Consider the following 23,943-nt stretch of genomic DNA (forward strand, 5'->3'; position numbering starts at 1 on the left):
TTCACCCTTTCCTGTGGTTGTCATTATTTGAACAAGAACCTTTGAGTCATTTAAACATAATTAATGCTTGATCTCTACTGATTTATAGTACATACGAGCGTTTTCTTTTTCTTACATCTCAAATTTGCAACCATGTTTTCGCTGTACTTTTGTTTTCTTTGCTTGTTTACGTGTGTGAGTGTTTTTTTTTTGTTTTGTTTTCAATTTTCTACATTTGTATCATACTATTTTATTCGTTTTGCCGGATATTGCATAGCTATATCATATGTACTAAAGGTATGTTTATAACTGTTTTTTTGTTTGTTTGTTTGTTTTGTTTCTTCTTTGCCTTACGATTCTTTTCCTACTCGTAACGGGCTGATTCACAACCAACCACAGTCACTAGAGAAGCCCTTGTTGGTAATGATTTTACATTTTATTATACTTTCACTAGCGCATAAACACGATGTACGTTTTGCAAGTGCATATCTCAACTGGTTTGTCCGTGAATTTTCGTGCCCACCCTTGCATACACCTCTGCCCATGGTCACGTTCATCTATGTAGTTTGCATGTATACCTTTCTTGTCCCTAACGGCGGCGATCGTTTGTTGCAACTATTTAACGCTTCTCGTGTATTAATAATTCACGAACTTTATATTATTACAGGGTTTATCAGGTCAATATGGCATCTGAAAGGCATAGTTCGCCGGCCAGAACATGTATTTCGTTTCCTGTCAAGTATTTCATTTGCCTCAACATGAAAATCCTGTTGCCCAATATGATTTTAGAGATTATTGCTTTAGCTTTTTCACCGGGATTGTTGCCTGCTCCTGCTCGTTAATTGTACCATATTTTCTAATTTATTTTTCATGCTTTTTTATAGTTTTTTTTAATAAAATCATATCATTTAATAAAGGGTGAGAGCACAGCGTTACGCTGTTGTGCCATTTGGAGCACAATTTGTTAGATTCATTAAATTATGAGGAGGTTTATCACGAACATTTCGAAAGCATATGAGTGCCAAGTTTAAAAATCCCGTAATAGCGTAGAATGCAATAAAACGGTTTGATATTGTGTACGGAGTGTAAAAGAACTAATAAACTATTTTTTGCAATGCAATTATATTTCCTCCGTTCATCTATTCGAAATATATAATTGCTGGAATAAAAAGTACCATGCTAATTTTTTTTTGTTTACATTTTGCTCGGATTCGGTTTGACACATGCTACACATACACATGCATGCTTTCGAAATGTTCGTGATAAACCTCCTCATAATTTAATGAATCTAACAAATTGTGCTCCAAATGGCACAACAGCGTAACGCTGTGCCCTCCCCCTTTATTAAATGATATGATTTTATTAAAAAAAAACTATAAAAAAGCATGAAAAATAAATTAGAAAATATGGTACAAATAACGAGCAGGAGCAGGCAACAATCCCGGTGAAAAAGCTAAAGCAATAATCTCTAAAATCATATTGGGCAACAGGATTTTCATGTTGAGGCAAATGAAATACTTGACAGGAAACGAAATACATGTTCTGGCCGGCGAACTATGCCTTTTAGATGCCATATTGACCTGATAAACCCTGTACTTCCATTCTCCGAATAGTTCTGCTTAAGCTATACGAATCAGAATACTTTATTTGTGTGCGCATTACATTATCGTTTCCTTCTTCCAGCTTCTTTCACTCCCTACGAGCTCTAACCAATTCTTTTCCAATGCCTTTCCGAGCTTTGCTAGTAAAATACACGATGTATATTTCCATATCTTATGTAAGATCATGGTAGTCTATCTTATTTTACATACAAATTTTAATATATTTTGTTGCTCTTAGCATAATCATACATTTAGTTACTGGCTTTATCTTACGTGCTATGCTATGCTTCCGGATAACGTCTGATTTTTTAGATCCCTTTCCGCTTGTATGTGCTACAAGACTGTCATCGCCAATATTAAAATATAGTTTCCGCTATTTGATTCTTCTTTTGTGGTTCGTAACTGTTAAGCCATCAACAAACGACAGTTCTTTGTTTTGTCAGATTTTTGGATATTTGCAGTATGTTTAGTAGTACCATGATGGCCATCGGCTGTCTAACTACCATCACGTTCCACATGCTTTGGAAATACGTAGCGTTAATATAACATAAAGGCAATAAACCAGTTTTATAAAACCATAGCAAAATGAAATCTTTGAGGTTTGGGTTGTTTTTTTACTTTTTGTTTTTCTATTTTGTTCACACATAAATTATGCATATGGCACTCGAACTATTATTGCGCCTAAACAAATAAGGATACAGCAAAATGAGCAACACAAACAAATGAAGATAGTGTGTATGTGGTTTTGTTGTCGTTATTTTGCAATAATGTGTGCAATTGCATAATTTAAAAAAGCTCTCGTTCCGCCATTTTCATTCGTTTTTGGTTTTCTTGGCAAAGCGGAATGACATTCATATTAATTATGTATCTTACTAGAATTATGTCAATTCCATTTTTGCTGTTAAATTCGATCTTCGACGAATACACACCGGATTATAGCTTATATAGCCGAATCAGTAGTCTGTTATATATTGTTATTATAGCAATCCTTTACATCGTGACTGCATGAAATAACTGACCATATCAAGGATAGTTGGGGCAACGTTGTTGCTATTATGTGCACATCATTTCATTACAACATTTAAACTAATACTTCGTCTTCCTCTTACGTCATGTGTTACACCGTCATCTTTACGCAACAATTATCGATCAACCATTCTCAATGTACACATTACATTTTTTAAAAATAATTTTAGTGCTTATTTACTGCGTTTTTTACTTGTTTAGTTTTGTTTTTTTTTGTTTTTGTTGACTTACTTCTCAAGTAGTGTACATTTATGTATTCTCTTTTCATCGCTACATTTATTATTTAGGCCATGTATGCATTCCGCTCCATTTCTTTTAATGTTCACTGTGTACAGGATTGTTAATTTTCTTTCATTTTTTTACCAACCTAAACGACTTTTTTCTGTTTTATGCGTGTGTGTGTGTTTGTTTTCGTCTCTTTTTTACATTTATCATTAATTTAGCCTCAGATCACACGATGTGCAACAGAATTAACCAAAAAATTATTGAATTATGACTAGATTAAAATGACGCTTTGATACGTATCCGCAAAACCAATGTTTGAAATGTTCATAATTCGACCTTTCCCTTAAAACGCATAGTCAAATAAGCATCTTATGAGTGCATCACATACTAACAACTATATCAAGTTCTATAAACATTACTTCTAGCGTACGTTTAATTCCAACTATTCCTTTTTTCTGTTTCCGTTCACTCGTTCAAAAGCTTTAAATTCGTTGCAGTTCGTTTCATTATGTAAACTCGAATTCCTCATATTGCATTTTCTTCAAAACTAACTTTCAAACCAAAACTCTTTTTCGCTGCATTGGGTAATCGCAATCGCTCCAAATAAATGGCTTTATTCGTACAAAATATGCCACCAAACATGAAATAATTCTTTGCGACATTTCTGCAAATATTACATCTTTATCAGTTAATAACATATGGAACCGTTTACGTATTTTTACTGCCCTTATCAAACTATAACGGAATTTAACTTAAGAACGTCACTAGAACTTGTGACAACAATGTTTTAAAAGCGAATAAAATCGTTACCATTCTGGTATAACTGATGGCTCAGTATACGCGCGAATCCTCCCTTCCGAAAGAGTCAATGCAATAAATCAATCAATGATCAATCAATGATCATAAAGCATCAAATAAAACATTAAAATGTGCGCTGCATGTGAACAAATGTCTAAAAAAAGACACGCAAAAGTAGAATAGCTCGTGAAAATTATCTTTTCCCAGCGTACGATGTGCATTCCGTTGAGTATCGATTTAATTCAGTACAAACACATGTGCCAGTGCAGCAAACCGAGACATGCAATCAAGAAGTCTGAAACGAAAAAAACAAGCATAAGTTATTAGGATTTCGTATTTTTTCTTATTCAACTACCAACTAAAACTAAGTCTATCAAAACTATCAACTGAACTTCTAGTTTATCACAAGTGGCGAGTGTAGAACAAATTTTGTAACATCCGCCTTCAACGTTCAATTTGAAATTTTATTAAATTTATAGATCACAGCCTAACCAGTTGACAGTAAAACGATAACTTCTGCATCATATAGCTGTGCTGCTTTGGCGCGTTTAAACTAATATGCCTGCGAATGGGACAGTACAACGTGAACGTTAATTGTGTCGGTATGTGGTGAGATGGAAAAATAAACCCCTGAATGACTATGGTGTGAGCGAGACACGTGAAAAACTGAAAAAGAATAAGGCCCAGACCATTTTTGCCTTTCATTTTGCTCAAACAGCGGTGTCGGTCAAGCTAGAGTGTTGCAAATCTTTTACGTGCAAAGGATCCAGATTAAACATCTTCAATAGGACGTAAAGTTAACAAACATCTGTAGTTACAGCTGAAAATTGAACGCTGTACTACTTTTGGTGAATTGTGTAAACTTTCTGCGATCCATTATCAGGCTATAAACAAATTCGTCGCCCCAATTACACTTGTCATCGTTGCTGATCGTTGTGTAGCGAAACAACACGGCACCACGCACGTAATTACCTATTTGATCTAGTTTTCTTGGATCCAGTGATAGTTTACACAATATAATATACACGCCCCGTGTACACAGTAGAACCGGTCTGCTTAGACGCTATCATTTTGTGCAAATTTAGTTACCAACCATCATGCAGCTACTTTCCGGATTAGTGAAAACAACCGTGCCGAACTATCTGTCTGGTTTGCCAATTCCGGACACTTTCGGCGGATGGTTCCGACTAGGCTGTAAGTATCCGTGGAAAACTCTTTAACATCCGTATATTTTATACCCCACGCGGCATGCCAAGATCTGTGTGCTAATACACGAATACAGTTTTGTGACCGTTCATGCGTAACTCATTGCTCCATCGAATGCAATGCGAAGAGGAAGAGTAACAGGGCATGGTGTAGAAAACGAAAAAAAGTGGGGTCCTTCACCCGTGATGATGAGGCTCCATTTTTATTTAAAACTTGCAGTCCCATTTCTATCATGCCCTAATCTCCGCTCCGAGCAAATGTAGGCTTCTAAACAACAAGCATGAGATTATTTTGCTCGTTATGTAAGCTTTGTTTGTAGTCAGACACAGATAGTAACCGTAGTGAGACGCGTTGCAACATTTCGTCACATTCGTCATGTAAATTTATGATTGTATGGTAGCAACGATTATCTATCCCCATATCGCGTTCTTCTTACGATACCCATAGTATTTTACGTATTTTGTCCATTTATTGCAGTTAAGGACTGGTTTTCACTGGTGCCACCAACCGCTGCTCTGGCCGGTGTCGTTTATATGTCCTACTTGGCCTTTTGTCCGGATGCTCGCCCGAAGCCGTCAAAGAAGGCAAATAATAAGATTCGGTTGGAAGAGCCCAAAGTAGTGGACATGATCGATATTGAAGACATTGCCGAAAAAGCCGCTTTTTGCCGATGCTGGAAATCCAACAACGTAAGTCATTTTTCCCTTCGTCGAAACGCGCTTTCCGCTTCGGTACCGAAGATAACAGATATCTTTCTACATAACTAATCCCATTTTATTTCTGTTTTTCAGTGGCCCTACTGCGATGGATCACATGGCGCTCACAACAAGGAGTGCGGCGATAACCTCGGACCGGTTGTGGTTCAACGAAAGAAGAACTAAAATGCAGCAATACTTTAATTAATTATCCATTGCACATAGCGCAAAGGGCCAGTGATTTGGCGTTTACCAGTTACTTGCACACTAAATTCAACGAACACTCTACAATTCATTCGAAACGTGCTATTTCTGTTCCTTGTTGAGGTTTCCCAGCTAAATGATCATATGTAGAGGAAGTGCATTTGAGTAGAAGATTGATAAAATCAATTTTAGCCACTACTAACACAGACCACTTGCTGCATCTAGAGCTTACTTTAAACAAGTTACATTAAATTGTTAGTTACAAGTGCATTGCGTTTCATAAGATAATCTAAAGTAAATACCAGTAAATTCGAAAGAGTATGTTGTTTTTACAGCTCGCAGCATATTTCTCGAAACAACAAGCAAAATTATTCCACGTAACTTTCTTTGTATGTTTTCTTTTCAATAAAAAAAATCTTTTTCTTAGACACTTGCCACCACACTAGCAAATTTATGCATCCGAATCGCTTCCGATTAGGATCCTAACTCGATGGATAAAGCATTTAATTAGCAATGTATGTGTTTAGAATCATTTACCGACTGGATAAAGACTTACCAATTTTGTAACTCCTTGTGACGTTCCACATCCCTCCATTGGCAGTTGCTACGCAAGCATAAACACAAATTTCCTCTTTTTCTCGCCAAATAATCATCACTTTTTTTTCACCAAAACTGCTTTCAAGTGAAACACAATAAATACACTCACACGTCACGTGCAAGCTTCTATCACTATTGTCACATTTGTTCTTATTATTCACACTGCTTCAGAACACAAATTAAAAAAAGTTTCCTTTGTCCACATGTATTAATTTAGCAAAACACAACAGGAACAGGAGATCGTCTCGAAAGTATCTTTCGTGCACACACACACACGCACAGAGTTTAAGAAACAATATCGATGTTCATTGTAGTTTACCGCTTCGTTTTTTTGTTTTTGGTAATATGTCCATGATATACCACATGGGTACTGCACTTCATTTATAATCTGCACTCTGCGCTAATTTGACGGTTCCACGCAGTTGTACGTTTTATGTGTTTCTTTTGTTTTGTTTCGTTTAATAAGCAATAACATTAAAGCTTTATTTTAATCACATTGATTCAATTTGTTTTGTGTGTATGTGTTTTCCATGCGTGCACATGATATGCACTTAAACGCATTTCGTTCTGTGATTTCTTTTCGTTCGAATTTTTTTGGGTGTTTTTTGTCTCGAAGGAACGAAGTGGGTTTATGGTTTTGAATTGTCTTCACTTCGAACGGAAAACAGTGCAGGAAAAAGGTGGACTTTCGTTTGAGCACGAACAACACATATATGCATTAACCAAACCTCTCCAAGGCTAGGCCGAAGAGCACAATGATCCATGGGGCACGGTGATGAACAGCATGTTTGTACGTATACAAAGCATAAACAAATCGCTCGTGGCATACAGCGGTCCCTCAGCCAGCAAATCACATCTGTCGGTATGGAGAATGAAGTTTAAGGTACTGTATTACAAGGCTCGGACCACCGCTGACCACTTCCGGTGGAAGTGCCGACAGGGGACAGTTTTCGATACTCATAATCGCAAGATTCTGGCACAGGGCCAGCTCGTAAGGAAGCTTGATTAACGACGGATTATCGTTGATGTAAAGCGATTCCAGGTTTTCCAACGTGCCGATCTCCTCCGGCAAAAACTGTAGATTGTTCTCCCCAACCGACAGGTACGTCAGATTCGTCAGGTGACCGATGGTGCGCGGTAATGCGCTGAGCTGATTGGACTGTAGGATCAGTTTCTGCAAATCGTGCAACAGGCCGATTTCCGATGGAAGCGACTCCAGTCGGTTCTCTTCCAAATCAAGCACGCGCAGCTTCTTCAGGTTGCCTATCGTGTTCGGTATTCGTTTCAGCAAATTATTAGACAGGATCAGTATTTCCAGGTTTTGCAGGCAGTGTATGTCGTCCGGAAGCTTCGTCAGCGAGTTTGTGCCAAAGTTTAGCTCCACCATCTGCGTCCACGTACCGATATCGAGCGGCAACGAGGTCAGTGCATTTTCTTTCATGTTCAGCTTCGTTAAACCTTTGGCACGGGAAAAAATTCCATACTGTATCTTGTCGATTTGATTGTGCTCCAGATTGATGCTCGTCACATTCGTGAACTGCGCAGGTCCACCGGAAGGATAGCTGTGGAACGCGTTCCGTGAGAGGGTGATCGTAGTCAAGTTGCTCAAGCTGGCCAACAGCCCATCCGGTAGCTGACTGATACCATTCCCTTCCACGTTAAACTCGTCCATATGCGTACAGTTCTTCAGCGAAACGGGAATTGACGTGAGCTGGTTGTAGCGTAGCCCGAGCCGCATTAAGTTCGACAAATTTCCTATCGATTCCGGTATGTCCAGCAGATCGTTGTGCTGCAGATCCAGTGCAGTCAAGTTGACACAGTTACCAATCTCCTCTGGCAGGTGTTTCAGATGGTTGTGCGACAGATCAAGCGTCGTTAGATTAACCAAATGACCGATCGCTGCCGGTAGCTCGTGGATTTTGTTCTCGCGCAAGCTGAGCATCGTCAGATTGCTAAGATTTTTCAGATTGTCACCTACCACACGGATCCGATTGAAGCGCAAATACAGGGTAGTCAAGGTGTGCAGCTTGTAGATCACATCGGGTATGTCCGACAGCTTGTTATGCCGCAGATCGAGCACCTTCAGCTGTTTCAGGTTTTGCAGTGAATCAGGTAGCGACGTGAGCGAATTTTCATTCAATGCCAACGTTTTTAGATTCGCCAAGCAGCCAATCTCCGGTGGAAGGGAAGAGATCTTATTGCCGTACAGATAAAACTCCACCAAGCTGGTGCAATCTTTCACCGAAGCGGGTATGACGGTGATGGAGGATTTACTCAAATCGAGCCGCTGAATGTTCTCCTCCTTGCAGCGCTGAAACTCTTTGATAACGTCCACATCGGCCTGGATCGCTTTCCCCTTCTTAGTGGTCGGTTTCGGCTTGTTCGATTCCGGGTGCTTCACCGTTACAACCTTTGGGCGAATGATTTCTGCAGGCATCTCACTGCCGGACCCTCCGCTACCGCTACCGTAACCGCCGCTGCCTGCTGCCGCACTCACGTTAGCACTGTTTGCACTTCCGGTACCAACGCCACCACCACCACCACAGACGGCCGAATACGATCCTCCGCTAGCGCCGCTGCTGCCAGAAGTGTTCGCTGAGGTGCCGGTACCGCCTCCACCGGAACTACCCAAATTCATGCCGCGAGCTCCACTGGATGCTGCACAATGCTGCAATATGATCTGGTTGTTTTGTGATGTTAAGGAACCGCAAACGTCTGTTCTTCTGCACAAACGCTTCAAGCACAGATAAACAGCTGATTCGTTCCTGTTGAACAGTTGCTCAAGTTGCCGGGATGATTGGACTTCACACGGTGCAGTTTCCGTTCACAACATACAATGATCCATTAACGTGAAGAGTTCCTGTGGGTGAAAGGGGGGAAACAAATCGCGTTACTTTATATCATTACTTCTCATCGAAGTAAGCTACATGTTTTGTATTCCAACCAATTACCAATCGGCCATTGGCCCTAGCCCTAGTATACCAACCATTGGGGACACATTATCCCACACCCATCCGGGAAGGCTTTTATTAAGGTCGGTTTGCTTAATATTTTTGCCGGACGTAAACGCGTATATCTCGTGTCCCATCCCACACTCGTGAAAATCCTTGACGATTTCTTGTAACTGGCCCGTGAAGCCAAGGAGTCACGCCAGAGAATGCGAGAGATTGTGAGAGTGAGGAAAACACGCAGTTAAGAGTCGGCAGTGAAAATTGCTGAGCAAATAGGAGTCGTAATTTTAAATGCACCATATTCAAACCAAGGTGAGTGTAATGAGAGCGAGCTGGCGAGAAATGGCGAGAAATGGCGAGAAAGAGAAAGGCTGAGATGAAGACCGTTCGGTCGGCGGCCCACAATGAAACAACACAACAAAAGGACGACCCCAGGGATTGTGTAAGTAAGCGGGCGACTAACACACAAGGACGCACCATAATCAGCTAAATGTCGGGCATAGTACACACTGAAGACGAACAAACCAAAAAAAAACACCCGTGACTCAGAAGAGCACCTGACGTAGAGAATGGGATTGGTTTACACATCATCCGGGGGTAAAAGAAAACATCACTAAACTGACTCACCCAAACTTTTGATTTTGCTTCATGGATTTCTTGTGGATTGTTTTGTTTGCTTCAAGGTTTTAAGGCTTCCGCCTATTAGCGACTCACGCAAACACTTTGGTGCCCTCAATGACCAATCGAACAGGATGGTTTTCGGTTCCATGATTTGGTGTATGTTTAGTGCGGGCACAGACCACCATAGAACAACTCAACTCACTTTTTTTGGTTTATGGTTTCCACGCTGTTTCACTCGGTTCAGTTAAATTGGCACACGAAGAATATTGAATGTAATAGGATCCTTTATGTTTCACACACAGGCATCCTGTTCCCAACTTCTGTTCACATCCGTGCGGTGTACTCAAGCAGAAAGAATAGGATTACGTTCGGTAGGCAGGCAGAGGGTCCTCCGTACCTGTGGAGCGGCGGTTCGACACAAAATCCTGCCTGTTCGATTAAATCTCAGACAGTATCGCAGCTAATATTCAGAGCATATTTCTCACACACAGGCTCCCACCAGCAGCGGACGGACAGTCATGCTCTTGAATTTCTCTCGCCGACATTTTACCAACAGCATTCAAACCTATGTATCCCTCCGTCCTGTTCCACCTGTACGTGACATTGAACCTTATTGCGTTAAAATTTGCCACAACCTCGGTGCCTCAGGAAAGCAGGGCAGCATACAAACGAACTTCCACCTATGGCAAATTGGCACGAATTGAACTGCACCCAGGATGGTATTAAACCGAGTATTGCGAAAGGGGCGCGAATGATTGCGCGCACTGTCTGATACGCAGCGGCTGTTTAGTGCAGCGAAGCAATCAGTAAATTTACCCCGCTTGCTATGACCATCCTATGACATTCAATTTGATAGGAAAAAAAACGGAACGTCCGCCAGGTTGGGAAGGGTTCATCTCGAAATCGGATTTGCTGTTGTTGTGGGTGTAGGCTGCTGCGGGCAGCTTCAATGCTCATCTGATGTTACACCCGATGTTTCCCCGACATAGCCGGGCTCGTAAACACATTATCCATTACCTCGCTTTAGAAACACTACTCACCACGACAGTTGTTTTAGGATGTGTTAAAATCACACAGCACTGTTTAACAGCACACACAATTATCACTGAATGGCGCACGTACGGACTGCACGGCAGGTGCGGATAAGGTCGGAACGCGAATTCTCGTCACTTTTTCGCTGATGATGATGCTTCCCTACGTTTTGAAAATTTGACCTGCTGTCAAAGGAGAATCTTCGCTCGCATTCTCACACATTCACGCACACATCTGAAACATCGTGAGCGTGAAAGAATGTGACCGTGCATTTCTTCTCCAGAAAACATGTACTCGTACGAATCATCTCAGGAGCGGAGCAAAAAAAAAAGCATAGACGCACAATGAAACGTTGCTGTGAATGTGCCGTTTGCAAGAGAAAAACTGCGACGGAGAATCGTGTACGTACATACATGCGTGTGTTCCCAAATTGAATGTTTATAGCGAGAAAACACAGAGTATGCGAACACAAACATTGAGATGCGAAGGGATGCATGTATTGCAATTTTTAGTACACAACGTTCCTGGCTCGGTGATTCTGTACGAAATAAATTGTAATGCATTTTCATTCGCTAAAAAATACATCATGTGCAGTAATATTTTTATTTGCGTCACGTGCGGAAAAATGCTCATTCAAACGAATTAATAATTTTTGGTTGTAAAAGTTCATTGGGGTGTTAACTAAGAACAGACATCCTTTAATAAGAACCGAATTGCCAGACAAGTAAAACCACAGAAGAAAGTTGGCTGCGCGCTCAACTATGCTTCAAAAAGTTGAATAAAGTTTTCGTATGCAAAATTGACGACTGTTGATAAATGTTTGGCGAATAGAATAATGGCAAACGTAATCTAAAACTTGCGGTAGATATGGCACAGTGTCGGGCAAACTTGCTGCATAGTGTGGACGGCCTGCGATACGTCAAAACAAAACAGACATTCATTTCCATACGTCAGTTGCATTGCATGTTGAAGCTCTTTCACGAGTGATTTTTTCGTACTCGTTGCGTGCGTATCAGTGAAGATCGGGAGTGCAGTTGCCGTCAACGTAGCAATTCCCTTCTGTCCCAACCAAGGGTTTAGTTGAAAAGGGAGAAAGGGTTGCTTTCTTTGTGGTGGCTGCCGCATCGGAACGACATAAACGCACTTGCCTGTTTTGTAGCCACCATTTCCGGGTATGTCCGCCAATCCCTAGTACAAAAAACTGGGTGGTTTGTGCTCTCCTCCTTCAGCACTTAATTACAACATTACTTTCATCTGTACTGTTGTTTGTCCTTGGTAGTGTGCGCGTTTTGGAAGTGCAGTGTTGTGGTTGTGTGTTATGGCACGCAATTAAAAAATAGCAAAAAAAACCCCACCACCGTTATCCAGCAATATGAAAATTTAATTGTTCACCATCTAGCGGAAGAAGTTTCGGGGGCATCCATTAGTGTCGTTTTCTCTTCTGTCCAAACTTCATACGGATGCGACGAATGGAGGTTTTCCGATGATTCAAGATGCTTTTCAGTAGATGTGGGTCTTTCACGCCGAATGAAATTGATAATGTACATGTGCTAAGAACGTGCGATAAAGCGAAGAAAAACATCCTCATTCACAATTCAACCTTATCGAAACGTGTTGCCGAAGCGATTTTTTTTATCAGTATTACAAACTACTGAAGCTAGCAATACGCTCTAGTCTCTGGGGCCCTTTCCTGTAGAAAAGCGATTCGTTGTGCAATCACATGATCTCACCTAACATCGGAAAGGTATTAGAAGTAAAATGCTTTCGATAAATACAGTTTTATCAATGGAAGTGCATTAAGTATAACACCCATAGATCATCCTCCTGTAAGGGATTTGTACCGTGTTAAACATGTGTAATGGTAGATAGTGGAAGAAAATGGAAGAAAGGAATTAGGGGTGACGTAGATTATTGATTTTTCCTTCGCAGTCGCATTACCAGGTTGGCTTGTGTGTGTGTGTGAGTTCGTATATGTGCGTAGTGCGAGGGAAGGTTTGTTGTGTACAGTTTTATGAGAGGCTTTGTGCTTAGCGATATATCTAACCCCGTGCCTACATGCTTAGCAATTGTCGCGTTTGCGAACGCGACAATCGTAGCACAGTTTTCCTAAAAATTTTGCGACTTTCGGCGCGACTTCAAGGTTGTTTAAGTTTTCTCGTGCAAGGTTTGTTTATGTTTTCATTCTGGTCGGTAGCGGGAAATTAATTTCGAATTAAATTAAATTAATTTAAACAAAGAAAATTATAATAAATAGTAAATTTATTGTTTTGATGAAGTTGATGAGAAAGGCAAGTTTTTCAACCCCAGTGACGATGTTTTAAAACAATGGACCATCAAGAAAGCTCGTGGCAGGATGCTGCTAACTCCTGTGATACAAATAACGGCTGTTGCTAACAGTACCGCAGATTGGTCCGTTTTGTTTTCTTGTGCTGAAAAATCTTGTTATAATTTTTTCCGGTAGCCAGAAAGAATTGTAACAAGATAAATAGGTGAACGAAGATGTGTTTGCCCACCGCGTCATACACCGGGCAAAATAGAATTGGGATCGGCAGCTTCGAGTAGCATAAAGGTAAAAATCTTCGAATACGGGTAATCAAACGTGTATGGCTTTTTTCTCATTTCATGGCCGTCACCGTACCCTCAATATACAGGTATTCATAACCACGATTCCAACACAGCTTCCAAACTACCATCAATATACAGGTATTCATAACCACGATTCCAACACAGCTTCCAAAAGGGATCGAACACTGTGCTGTGGACTATCTAATATTTTTTAAGTCTATTTTTTTAACTCTAATATTTTTTCTAATTAATTAATTTAATTAATTATTAATTAATTTATCTTGTTCAAGCAAGTTCAACATACAACTAATAAATTCATAAACAATGCAGCCATGCATTTGTCCACGATATGGGATTTTTGTTTTGAATTAACAGCGATTCTTCTGTTTTAAAAATAATATTGACGTTCACAATAATTATATACAAATCCTGCGTACTTTTAAAAAATAAATAGCACTCGATTTGTTAATTTAATTTACAATATTTAATAACACTCAAAATATTTAATTTTTTAATTTGTATTAGTTTACCTTGGTATTGCCATGTTTACCTTGTTATTACAGAAAACTGTCATGGCGTCAAGTCGCGCTTCGAATCGCGATTTTTCGCTGAAAATACACGTATAGCGACTTTTCACAATTTTTTTTATATGGAGTTTCGCAAAAATTTTCTGATTCGCGTTCGCAAACGCGACAATTGCTAAGCGTTTAGAGCCGGGGTAAGCTACGTGACGAATGATATTGAACGAACAGTTCCATTCGTTTCACGCTGTGTATTTAGTGGTACGAATTACAAAACCCCTGTTTACCACCGGCCATGTGTTTTGTGTAAAAAGTGCAGCTTAATAACTTGATAAGGAAGTCAGGACTGTTCAATGTGAGATAGAGTTTGAAGTCCAAGGTGATCCAGCCGTGTGCCTGCTGTAGTTAGCGTACTGGTAATGGGAAAATCTGTGTCACATTGGCTCCGATTCTTTTTTTTGTGAAACTTTGGAAAAATAGTTTTCGTTTATGTTGCTGCTGTGTGAAACGTTCTATTTACGAGACTTATGAAATAAAACTACGTGATACGCGTCGTGATCGTTTATTTCATTTTAATATGTTCTGTGTTCAAGCTGTCTTGATAATTTTGCGCCGTGCTAAGCAGTTTTAGAAGCGGCGGAGAAGCACTGCGTAATTTATGACTATCGCACAGTAATTGATGTATTTGTTAACAACAATAATTTCTTTTCGCACAAAAAACCCCTCCTTTACAACGTCATTCAATGAAAGCTATGCTAACTAGATTGTATCGTCGCTAAGTATTTATTACACGTGATCTAGAGTGTATCAGAAGTAGTAGTAGGTCGGGCAAAAGTAAAAATCAAGCTAACAAACAAACAAATTGTATCAGTTTGAACCGGTTTCTAATCGTTTATCAAAACAAAACTTTCTTTCAGAATTAAACTGACGTGATGTCTTCATTACGCTACGAAATGGACGACAGCATGGAGAGCGGTCTGCAGCAGCAGACAGCATCGGGTAGCGGTCGCAAAAGTGCGCTGAATGCAGCGCCAGGTGATGAGCTGTTTAACAACATGATGGGTGCCGACTTTAGCATAAGAAAGCGTCGCGTTTGGGCCCCAGAAGAAGTGTCGCTCGCTTCCGAAGATATCGACCTGCTGGACGATGATGACGATTTGGAAGAGGAGGAAGATGATGGAGTCGGGTGCCCGTTACCGTCGACACCGGAGGATAATCAGCTGCTCGAGGCAGAAATGACCGAAGTGCTGAAGGCAGGCGTTCTCTCTGACGAAATTGATCTTGGCGCGTTAGCTCACAATGCGGCGGAACAGGCCGAAGAGTTCGTGCGCAAGGTGTGGGAAGCTTCGTGGAAGGTTTGCCACTTCAAAAACCTCCCGGCCTGGCTACAGGATAACGATTTCCTGCACAAGGGCCACCGGCCACCGTTGCCTTCGTTCAGCGCTTGCTTCAAATCCATCTTTCGCATACACACCGAAACCGGCAACATATGGACGCACTTGCTAGGCTGTGTGATGTTTATCGGCGTGGCCGCCTACTTCCTCACGCGCCCGTCATTCGAAATTCAGCTGCAAGAGAAACTCATCTTCCTCACCTTCTTCATTGGCGCGATCATTTGTCTAGGATTCTCGTTCGCGTTTCACACACTGTGCTGTCATTCGGAAATGGTTGGAAAACTGTTTTCAAAGTAAGTCCCGACGTTAAAAACCAGACCCATTAGTACACGAGAATAATTCTGTTTCTTCTATTTTTTCCCCATTTGTGTCTAGGCTCGATTACTGTGGTATCGCCCTCCTCATCATGGGTTCGTTCGTTCCTTGGCTGTACTATGGATTTTATTGCCACTATAAACACAAGCTGATTTACCTGACTGTAGTGATTGTGCTCGGAATTACTTCGATCATCACTTCCCTGTGGGATAAATTTTCTCAACCAAATCTGAGACCGCTCCGTGCAGGTGAGTATGATCATATGTGTAACATTGGAACTGCACAAAATAGTTACACGGTTCTGACTTATGCTTTTCAGGTGTTTTTATGAGTTTTGGTCTGTCCGGCATTATCCCAGCTATACATTACGTGCTTATGGAAGGATGGTTTAGCAAAATTTCTCAAGCAAGTCTGGGATGGCTTATACTGATGGGATTGCTGTACATTCTGGGCGCCCTGTTCTATGCCTTGCGCGTACCCGAACGGTGGTTCCCGGGCAAGTGTGACATTTGGGTAAGCGTGTTTCTATGCCCAACCTTTCGTAAAGGCCATAATTATGCTGAGATCGTTAATGTTTCCATTTAATTCACAGTTCCAATCGCACCAAATCTTCCATGTGCTTGTGCTGGTGGCTGCTTTCGTGCACTACCATGGCATCAGCGAAATGGCAATGTATCGAGTAACGGTGGGTGAATGCGATATCCCTCATCAGCATCCCGCTATTAGCTTCTAAACATGCAAAGACGGTAAGCAAGTGAATGTGTACCATCGCGCCCAAGATCCGATTCCTTTGCTGCGGATGAGCATGTTTTACATCACACTCATACAAAGATACACAGCATATTAACATCTCAGCAAAGCAGTGGGCAGATCACCGCGTGCGGAATCGGATTAGCAAGACTATTCCGGGGAAGAAAGGAACCACAGCAGCAACAGATTACAGCGGGATAATTTATTGTAGTGTTGTATGGGGGTTGTAGACGTTTTTAAAATGCAAATTTTGCCTTGAAATATGAGTAATTTTTGTTTTCGTTTTTGCAAATCCTTTTTTGCTGTCCTTATACGAGAGCTATATGTATGTTTGTTTCGAATTATAATTTTTAGTGCGCAGTCGTTTCAAACCCTAACCCCAGAAACATGTTATTAACTGCTACCATTAATACTAATCAGCAAAAAAAACTAGTTTAACGATTGTATGCCCCCGAATGGATGCGCAACATTAAGTATGTGATTCACAACCAAAACATAGACTATTTCATCCAACCACTGTTTAGGTACATCGTGCCCGTCCGGCGATACAATTAGCTTCAGACGCATACATGATAAACGTTGTCATTGACGGCAAGCGAAACATTTCTTCGTTCGCATTGTACGCCCGCGGATGCATTGCAAATGGGACTCTGATTGCGAGCAGCTGGGTAGCAAATGTCGCATGCTAAGTTGAGTGCTAATCGATTCCGACATTATGAGTATTAAGTTTCACACACGCATACATACACAAACACAACAGGATAACATTCTAGGGTGGGGCGCATAATTGGCTATAGACAGTCGCGAGACGAGCAACGCTTTCCTTCATTTTCATACATTAACACGCGGGACTTACTTTAGCAAGCAATTCACACACGATCCAGCAAACGTGAAACAGATGTAGATCTACGGTAAAACATTATCAAAAAATTCTAAAAACAAAATCATTAAGAAAAACAAAACTGCGCACCGCAAGTCGAAAAGCAATGCAGAAGCTTATAAAGGTGAAAGGATATCAATTCTCTTTCACGATGCTTCTGTGCTGCGCAAGCGGCCTCGCGCCGGAAAAAAAACATTCTGTTTGCGATCTGCTGTGTTGTTGTTCATTGTTTGAATACACATGGGGGAGCTACAAACAACAGGGTAGTGAGATAAAAAAAACAAATCTTGGGAAAAAGAGGATTTCGAATCGGGGTAGAGAGGGAAGGGGGAATAATAAATGTTTAACCATTAAGTAAGGGCTAAACCAATTATTACAAACACAAGGCACACAAACACACTACATGGTAACACGACAAAAGTGTACGAACTATGGGAAAGTTAAATACAATTCATGTGTACCGAGAAAAAGTAAAAACGCATCGGATTATATATTATTTGGTAGAAGATGACAACTTGCTCTAATTGCTCAACTACCGTACTAATAAGGGGATAAGAAAAACCGAAAAATTCTACACTAACCAGTCGTTTTTATTTAGTTTTTTGTTGTTTTATTCATTTCATCAATATTTCATACAAATTGCTGTGTTTATCCTCGACTTGTACGCTTCGCTCAAACCATGCAGGCTTCGGTACAGCATCCAACAATCGGAGTCCATATGATGCTGTTTTGTCGCTCATCGTCGTCTTTTCCGGAGACGGAAAGAAAGAACAATAATCGTATGTGTATAAAGAGTATAGTAGAAAAAATAAAATGCCAATAGATTCCTCTACTAGTATGCTATTCGCGCTCAACGCCAGTTGGGTTGGGTGTTTCTTTTCTTTTATTTTTGAACGCGACTGGTTTTGCCTTAAATATTCTTTGCGTCACAAAAAACTGGACTAAAAACACCTGCCGTGTCTTCATATAATATGCTCCGATTCTTATACAATATACATGCTTCCTTTTTGTTGTGAATGCACCGACTTTTGAATATAAATGATGGAAGTTAAATGTAATGTAATATATAATTCACGATGATTTCATTGAATTCGAGCGCTATTCTTCTCATAACTCATAACAAAGTAATATATAAGCTCAAATATTTAATATTTGATGGGATCAAATAAAAACAAAGAAACGAAATGCGAAACTACCGGCCACGAAACTGCTTGCAACAGATTACTGCTTCCCTTCTCCTAATCTAAACAGCCAACAATAGAATGTAATAATGCGAACTATGACAATGTTGCTTTCAACAGTGTTTTTTTCTTCTTCTTGTTTTAACTTCTTCACTAAAACTTTATGCTTGATGTTATGGGAATAATCATAATGTTAGACTACTAAAAGGTGATTTTGGAATTTTAATTCTTCCTAAAACGCCTTCCGCAATGGTTCGATGCGTTCATGTTTTGCGATGATTTTTACATCATTTCCATGTAGATCTCATGCTCCGACTGCACCAACTAGTGTAGTAGATTGCTTATCTACCATTAGTGCTTTTCACCTTCACCATTTTGTAGTCCTTCTTTTCACTAGGACACGATCAGAAGTAATATTGTTCCACACAGACGGTTGCGTTTATTTCGCTTTTGCTGTACCACTTTCCCGAAGGGGGGAGGTTTTGGTAGTTGGCTGCATTCCATTAACTTTACACCAGCTCTTGTAAGGCGAGTAAAGACTGGCGCAATAGTTCATACTGTCCCTTAGCGTGCTTTATTTCCAGCTCTGCCAGATCGGTCAAACTGGAAATGGAAATTGGATTTCGTTAGCCTGCGCCCAGCTGGTCATGTCCTGTTTGTATGAACTTTTAAATTTACCTCTTCTTGAAGGCAGCCACGCGGCGCAATCTAAAGCTGACCAGCTCTTCTTTGCCGCGTGCCGACATGGATTCAAACTTCTCGCACGCTTGCGTTTGTGCACTTTCCGCCTGCAATGAGAAGAAATGTACCTTGTTGAGATGCTAAGGGCTTTGCAAAGTATTTAACAACATTCAAAAATGCATGCAACTTTTGTAGAGTAAAACCATTCCCACCTCCTGCACTTCCAGCGGCTAAAGCGGCCATCGTGGAAGAAAGTATAAAAAGAGAGAAAAAGCGTAGACAAACGGGTAAAGATAGAAACGAAGACGTGAGAAACAGTATTATAATAAAGATGATTAGTAGTATCGAGATGCGTGTGTTGATGAAAGCCAACACCCCATTGTTTTCCGTAGTTGTGTTCCATTGGAATACGCAAGTGTCCAGGAAATCCTTACCGCGTGTACATCCTTGTTTTTGGCACGCGCTTTTTCCAAGTATCGGTTGGCAGTTTCGTACGCGGCCAAGCAACGTAAACGGCGAATTAATAATGCTTTTGCGGCATTGCTATCCCGCTGGTAGTAGCGCAGTGTATCGCCAAGTTTAAGGTCTTGATCGCTCGCGACACGACCTTCCATATTCTATCAAAAAAGAGAACGCAGATCGCAAAAAATGATGAACGCTTTCTCCTTTCGTTACACCGGGTTTACCGAAAATGTTATAAATATTTACCCTAATTTTCTCGAAAATATCAGATGTCTTTGCTAGAAACTTCTCCATTGAACCATGTTCCGCAGTCGATAACGCTAGCAGTTGCGAAGAAATACGCACATGCGAATCGGCCACATCCTTGTGCTTGTTGGTCATTTTCTCCGTCCGTATGGCAGCCTCCTTCAGGTGTCCATGGTATTCGCCCAAGAACTGCAGCTCGTGCTCGAAGAAATCGTTGACATCCTTCACCGTTGCGCCGAGGTAGATTTCATCGGTAGTTTTTCCGATGCTCTTCACCAACCCGCCAAAGATGTCGATTTTTTTCTTCATTTTCGCGCACAGATCCTGATCGTACACTAGAAACACCTTCAGGTGCGAATCTTCCCGGAACACCGGATGCGAGGCAAGGCGCGTCAGGAAGACTTCATGCATGGCGACAGTCTTTTTGAAGGTGGCCAAATATTCGGCTTCCAGTTCCTGTTTCATCTTTTTGAACTCTTCCTTGGTCATGTTCCCTTCGCCTTCACCCAGCCGTTGCAGCTTTTCGCGCGATGCGTCAAAATCGGGCCGGGGAGGACAGGGTGGAATAATGTAACCGGCATACTCCTCATTCTCCTCGAAACGATCATGCAACCAGACGAATTCTTCATGCTGTCGGACTACAAGAAAATCGGGCTTGTCAAACCCGGACAGGTTCGTGCGCGTGTGGACGGTAAATTTCACCCGTTCCTTTTCGCTCAATGCATCGGAAATGTCGACCTATGCGAACACAAAATAAAAGAAAGACAAATGTTTAATGCGGTGCAACAATCCGATTAGGCTGGAACAAAGAAAGAAAGTCGGATGACTCACTAGGAGCGAATTCTCCGGTAGAGGGGCGGTGGTTGAAACGGTAGTTAATACACTCTCTACGGATCCCTGGCGTGAACCGACGGTTTCCGGGTCTGTGACGTTCGGGTTAGTCACTTGCTGTGACGCTCCGTTTTCTTCGATTCCATCCTGCAAGCAGTCACACCGAAATGGTTACAAAGCCGCCCACATATGTACAGTACGGTGTTCTTATCACTGCGCTACATGATGCATAAAGCAATGCCTCCATAATGCTTTGCCAGCACGGCACAATTTCATTATTATCGTCGTTTCCACTTACCATCATCTTGATATGATTTTGGATGATTCGGTTCTACTTCAGGTTACACTACGACCCGTATGGTCTTCCCTTCTTTGAGAAGTTGATTTAGGGGGGCTGAGAAACAAAAAGTACGCCTAATGCTGATAAACCAAACGAAACTAATTTGATGAATCAGTACGGTGCACCGATACACGGCCGGGATATATGCTTAGATGCAAACAATCAACAACTGAAAGTAATGACTAATTTATCTTCACAGTCCTTCGAGCCATCAAGAGGTTCACGAGATACGGGTTGGTTTATGCGATTTGTGAATAATTATTTTCTCCACTATCTTCCTACTGTTGTTCTCTGCAATAGACCTCGTCAGCACAATATGTGTTGTAAACTTCAACTTTCGACAGATAAATTGATACGAACGAAATGGTGTGTATGCGAGCGGGTCGTTGAATGTGTATGAGTACGTGATTGCGCATGGGTTGGTTTGTATTTGTCAAGTCGAATAATGTAGAGTTGCAGTGTCCACAAATGTTGACACTAAATAATTGGTTTTCATATCATTTATATTATATGCGTACAAATATTTAAATTCAGTAATTACGAAGCTTTGCAGAGAACTATATTATGACCATAAATGAAGCAAAAAAGAAAAATTCCAATGAATCAGCAAACCAATTGACAGCCATGAAAGGAAATGTCATTTGACCAAACAAACAACAATACCGCTTCGTTTTGTTTGTAGACAAACCAGCACAGGAGCGTGGAAATATTCTTTTCAATCGATCGAACATGGAAATTTCAGCAATAGAAGATCTTAAAATTATCCCGGATGTAGTGCAACCGTATCCAGATCCGTCCGTAGGTCGGGAAGGTGTCATCGTTATAGATAATGGGTCGTTCAACTGTCGTGTCGGATGGATGTTGAAGGAGAAACCAGCGTTGATATTTCGCAACCTGCTGGCCAAACCTCGGAAGGATCGCACCAAAAAAGACATCGAGGTAGCGACGGTTCCAGTAACCCAGATTGGTAACGATATAGTGAACATCGAAGCGATGCGCTTGCAGCTACGAACCCAGTTTGATCGTAACGTCGTCACACACTACAATGTGCAAGAACAAATTTTCGACTACATTTTCACAAAGCTCGGCATCAACTCTGAAAACGGAGTTCCTCACAAGGTGATGATAACGGAGTGCTTATTTAATCCCAACTACTGTCGCAGTTTAATGTCGGAGCTCCTCTTCGAATGCTACGACATACCGGGCTTGTCGTACGGGGTGGACAGTTTGTTCAGTTACTATTCAAATCAACGACCGAAAAATGGCCTCATCATTGCCACCGGTTACCATACGACGCATGTTGTACCTGTTATGAATGGTCGCATCGTCGTAGAAAGCATACGGCGCATCAACATTGGAGGATCGAACATGATTGCGTTTCTGCACCGTTGCCTGCAGCTTAAGTACACCTTCCACATAAACGCCATCACGTTGAGTCGCTCGGAAGTTTTGCTAAACAAGTACGGTGAATTTGCATACGACTACATGGAAGCGCTACAGAATTGGGCTTCCCTTGAGTACTATGATCAAAATGTGAAGAAAATTCAGCTACCGTTTAATCAGACAACGGCGACCGCAACACTAACTACTGAGCAAAAGTTTGAGAAGAAGAAAGAGCTCTCAAGGCGTTTGGTTGAAATCAACGCAAGGCGCCGCGAGGAACGTTTGGCGCAGGACGAAGAATTGCTCATGCAGCTACAGCAGTTGGAGGAGTCTGCAGAGGATGGAGATGACATTCGCGAAGGTCTGGCAGAACACAGTCTCAAAGATGTAGGGGAGTTGAAGCGAATGATAAGCACAGTCCACTCAAGAGTTGACAAAACTCGCCAAAAAATAAATGCCCCTACAGCAACTGGCTCTCAACCGCTACAAGCCGAGCCGGAGAAATTGTTACAGCCTCCACCGAACATGAGTGTGGCCGAATGGGTCGAAGAGACGCGCCGGAAACGGGACGCCATCATAGACAAGCGACAAGCACGACGGCAACGAAAGCAGGACCTCGCTAAGCGAAGGACGGCAGCTGCACAGGAGCGTATGCGCATCATTTCACATTTGGCTCGTAAGGAGAAGGGAAGCGACGATTTTGGCATGCGAGACGAAGACTGGGACGTGTACAAACAGATCAGCCGCGATGAAGATAGTGACAATGAGAACGACAACGAACGTTTGCTGGAGTGCGAAATTATTCTCAAACAATACGATGCAACGTATGAGGATCCGCTACTGACGATGGCTGGCAATGCGGCCGAGCTGTACCAGTTGCACGTCGGCGTGGAACGTATACGTGCGCCGGAAATTCTTTTCCAACCAAGTATAATCGGCAGCTACGAGGCTGGTCTTGCAGAAACGATCGACTTTGTGCTGAAACTTTTCCCAGTCCACCAACGGAGTTGCTTGGTGGAAAACATTTTCCTTACTGGAGGGTGCGCGAAGATCCGTGGTTTGAAGGAACGGCTAGGGAGGGAAATGAGAGAAATGTTACCCTTTAAGGCTAGATTTGAGATCGAAATTGCTCGCGATCCGGTGTTGGACGCTTGGAATGGAGCAAGCAAGTTTTGCTTAACGGAAACTTTTCGCCAATCACTAATCACTCGACCAATGTACGAAGAGTGTGGTGGAGAGTATATAAAGGAACATGTCAATGGGAATGTTTATTTTCCGACTCCAAAAGTTTCTGATGATCAGATGATTAGTTAAGGACAAGCCGTAAGAGCATGAAAATCGAAATAAATATCGAATAAAAAAGATTTGAATTTTACCACTTTATGGTTTCTTCAACATGTACAAATTGTTCCATTTTTAATTTTAGGAAAAATAGCTTATGGCAAATAGCACTAAAAAA

At 41.4% G+C, this 23,943-nt stretch overlaps 5 protein-coding genes across 13 annotated transcripts; 3 read left to right on the top strand and 2 right to left on the bottom strand.

Moving 5' to 3' along the window:
• Positions 1-1,572: 1,572 nt before the first annotated feature.
• Positions 1,573-11,281, bottom strand: LOC125763701 (leucine-rich repeat protein soc-2 homolog). Of its 5 annotated transcripts, none has more exons than XM_049427086.1 (3): positions 10,944-11,281; positions 6,291-9,191; positions 1,573-3,924 (listed from the first exon to the last, which is right to left on the bottom strand). In XM_049427086.1, exon 2 carries the CDS (start codon positions 8,967-8,969, stop codon positions 7,182-7,184), a length of 1,788 nt encoding a protein of 595 aa, XP_049283043.1. In that variant the 5' UTR covers positions 8,970-9,191; positions 10,944-11,281; the 3' UTR covers positions 1,573-3,924; positions 6,291-7,181. The 5 variants fall into 5 exon arrangements, with proteins under 5 accessions (XP_049283043.1, XP_049283046.1, XP_049283044.1 ...); XM_049427089.1 differs by having other exon boundaries at positions 10,921-11,281; XM_049427087.1 differs by lacking the exon at positions 10,944-11,281 and adding an exon at positions 10,106-10,896.
• On the top strand, positions 4,284-6,160 carry LOC125763709 (CDGSH iron-sulfur domain-containing protein 2 homolog). 2 transcript variants are annotated; one of them, XM_049427104.1, is made up of 4 exons: positions 4,284-4,593; positions 4,715-4,823; positions 5,313-5,524; positions 5,627-6,160. In XM_049427104.1, exons 2-4 carry the CDS (start codon positions 4,727-4,729, stop codon positions 5,714-5,716), a joined length of 399 nt encoding a protein of 132 aa, XP_049283061.1. In that variant the 5' UTR covers positions 4,284-4,593; positions 4,715-4,726; the 3' UTR covers positions 5,717-6,160. The 2 variants fall into 2 exon arrangements, with proteins under 2 accessions (XP_049283061.1, XP_049283060.1); XM_049427103.1 differs by having other exon boundaries at positions 4,285-4,420.
• Positions 11,282-11,870: 589 nt separating the features above from the next.
• On the top strand, positions 11,871-18,203 carry LOC125763704 (adiponectin receptor protein). Of its 3 annotated transcripts, XM_049427097.1 has the most exons (6): positions 11,871-12,107; positions 14,939-15,708; positions 15,791-15,978; positions 16,050-16,243; positions 16,323-16,476; positions 18,046-18,203. In XM_049427097.1, the coding sequence occupies exons 2-5, from the start codon at positions 14,954-14,956 to the stop codon at positions 16,461-16,463; spliced, it is 1,278 nt and encodes a 425-aa protein (XP_049283054.1). In that variant the 5' UTR covers positions 11,871-12,107; positions 14,939-14,953; the 3' UTR covers positions 16,464-16,476; positions 18,046-18,203. The 3 variants fall into 3 exon arrangements, with proteins under 3 accessions (XP_049283054.1, XP_049283052.1, XP_049283053.1); XM_049427095.1 differs by lacking the exons at positions 11,871-12,107; positions 18,046-18,203 and adding an exon at positions 12,486-12,679 and having other exon boundaries at positions 16,323-17,837; XM_049427096.1 differs by lacking the exons at positions 11,871-12,107; positions 18,046-18,203 and adding an exon at positions 14,413-14,437 and having other exon boundaries at positions 16,323-17,837.
• LOC125763703 (sorting nexin-6) lies at positions 17,948-21,530 on the bottom strand. Of its 2 annotated transcripts, XM_049427093.1 has the most exons (7): positions 21,060-21,530; positions 20,762-20,908; positions 19,931-20,668; positions 19,657-19,839; positions 19,435-19,452; positions 19,220-19,329; positions 17,948-19,144 (listed from the first exon to the last, which is right to left on the bottom strand). In XM_049427093.1, exons 1-7 carry the CDS (start codon positions 21,063-21,065, stop codon positions 19,051-19,053), a joined length of 1,296 nt encoding a protein of 431 aa, XP_049283050.1. In that variant the 5' UTR covers positions 21,066-21,530; the 3' UTR covers positions 17,948-19,050. The 2 variants fall into 2 exon arrangements, with proteins under 2 accessions (XP_049283050.1, XP_049283051.1); XM_049427094.1 differs by lacking the exon at positions 19,435-19,452 and having other exon boundaries at positions 21,060-21,528.
• Positions 21,531-21,691: 161 nt separating this feature from the next.
• Positions 21,692-23,859, top strand: LOC125763698 (actin-related protein 5). The gene has a single exon (XM_049427085.1). It carries the CDS (start codon positions 21,831-21,833, stop codon positions 23,796-23,798), a length of 1,968 nt encoding a protein of 655 aa, XP_049283042.1. The 5' UTR covers positions 21,692-21,830; the 3' UTR covers positions 23,799-23,859.
• The last annotated feature ends 84 nt before the right edge of the window (positions 23,860-23,943 follow it).

The sequence above is a fragment of the Anopheles funestus genome, chromosome 2RL (assembly GCF_943734845.2).
Source record: "Anopheles funestus chromosome 2RL, idAnoFuneDA-416_04, whole genome shotgun sequence".
Classification (NCBI taxonomy): Eukaryota; Metazoa; Arthropoda; class Insecta; order Diptera; family Culicidae; genus Anopheles; species Anopheles funestus.

What these genes read in the sequence shown, in the direction of transcription:
- LOC125763709 (XM_049427104.1), top strand. Translation starts at nt 4,727, where the DNA reads ATGCAGCTACTTTCCGGATTAGTGAAAACAACCGTGCCGAACTATCTG. An exon ending in CGGATGGTTCCGACTAGGCT is followed by an intron (nt 4,824 to 5,312) that starts GTAAGTATCCGT and finishes CATTTATTGCAG; the next exon opens with TTAAGGACTGGTTTTCACTG. An exon ending in GATGCTGGAAATCCAACAAC is followed by an intron (nt 5,525 to 5,626) that starts GTAAGTCATTTT and finishes TCTGTTTTTCAG; the next exon opens with TGGCCCTACTGCGATGGATC.
- LOC125763701 (XM_049427086.1), bottom strand. Translation starts at nt 8,969, where the DNA reads ATGAATTTGGGTAGTTCCGGTGGAGGCGGTACCGGCACCTCAGCGAAC.
- LOC125763704 (XM_049427097.1), top strand. Translation starts at nt 14,954, where the DNA reads ATGTCTTCATTACGCTACGAAATGGACGACAGCATGGAGAGCGGTCTG. An exon ending in GTTGGAAAACTGTTTTCAAA is followed by an intron (nt 15,709 to 15,790) that starts GTAAGTCCCGAC and finishes ATTTGTGTCTAG; the next exon opens with GCTCGATTACTGTGGTATCG. An exon ending in TCTGAGACCGCTCCGTGCAG is followed by an intron (nt 15,979 to 16,049) that starts GTGAGTATGATC and finishes TATGCTTTTCAG; the next exon opens with GTGTTTTTATGAGTTTTGGT.
- LOC125763703 (XM_049427093.1), bottom strand. An exon ending in TACCGGAGAATTCGCTCCTA is followed by an intron (nt 20,669 to 20,761) that starts GTGAGTCATCCG and finishes GTGTTCGCATAG; the next exon opens with GTCGACATTTCCGATGCATT. An exon ending in GTGGCTGCCTTCAAGAAGAG is followed by an intron (nt 19,145 to 19,219) that starts GTAAATTTAAAA and finishes TTCCATTTCCAG; the next exon opens with TTTGACCGATCTGGCAGAGC.
- LOC125763698 (XM_049427085.1), top strand. Translation starts at nt 21,831, where the DNA reads ATGGAAATTTCAGCAATAGAAGATCTTAAAATTATCCCGGATGTAGTG.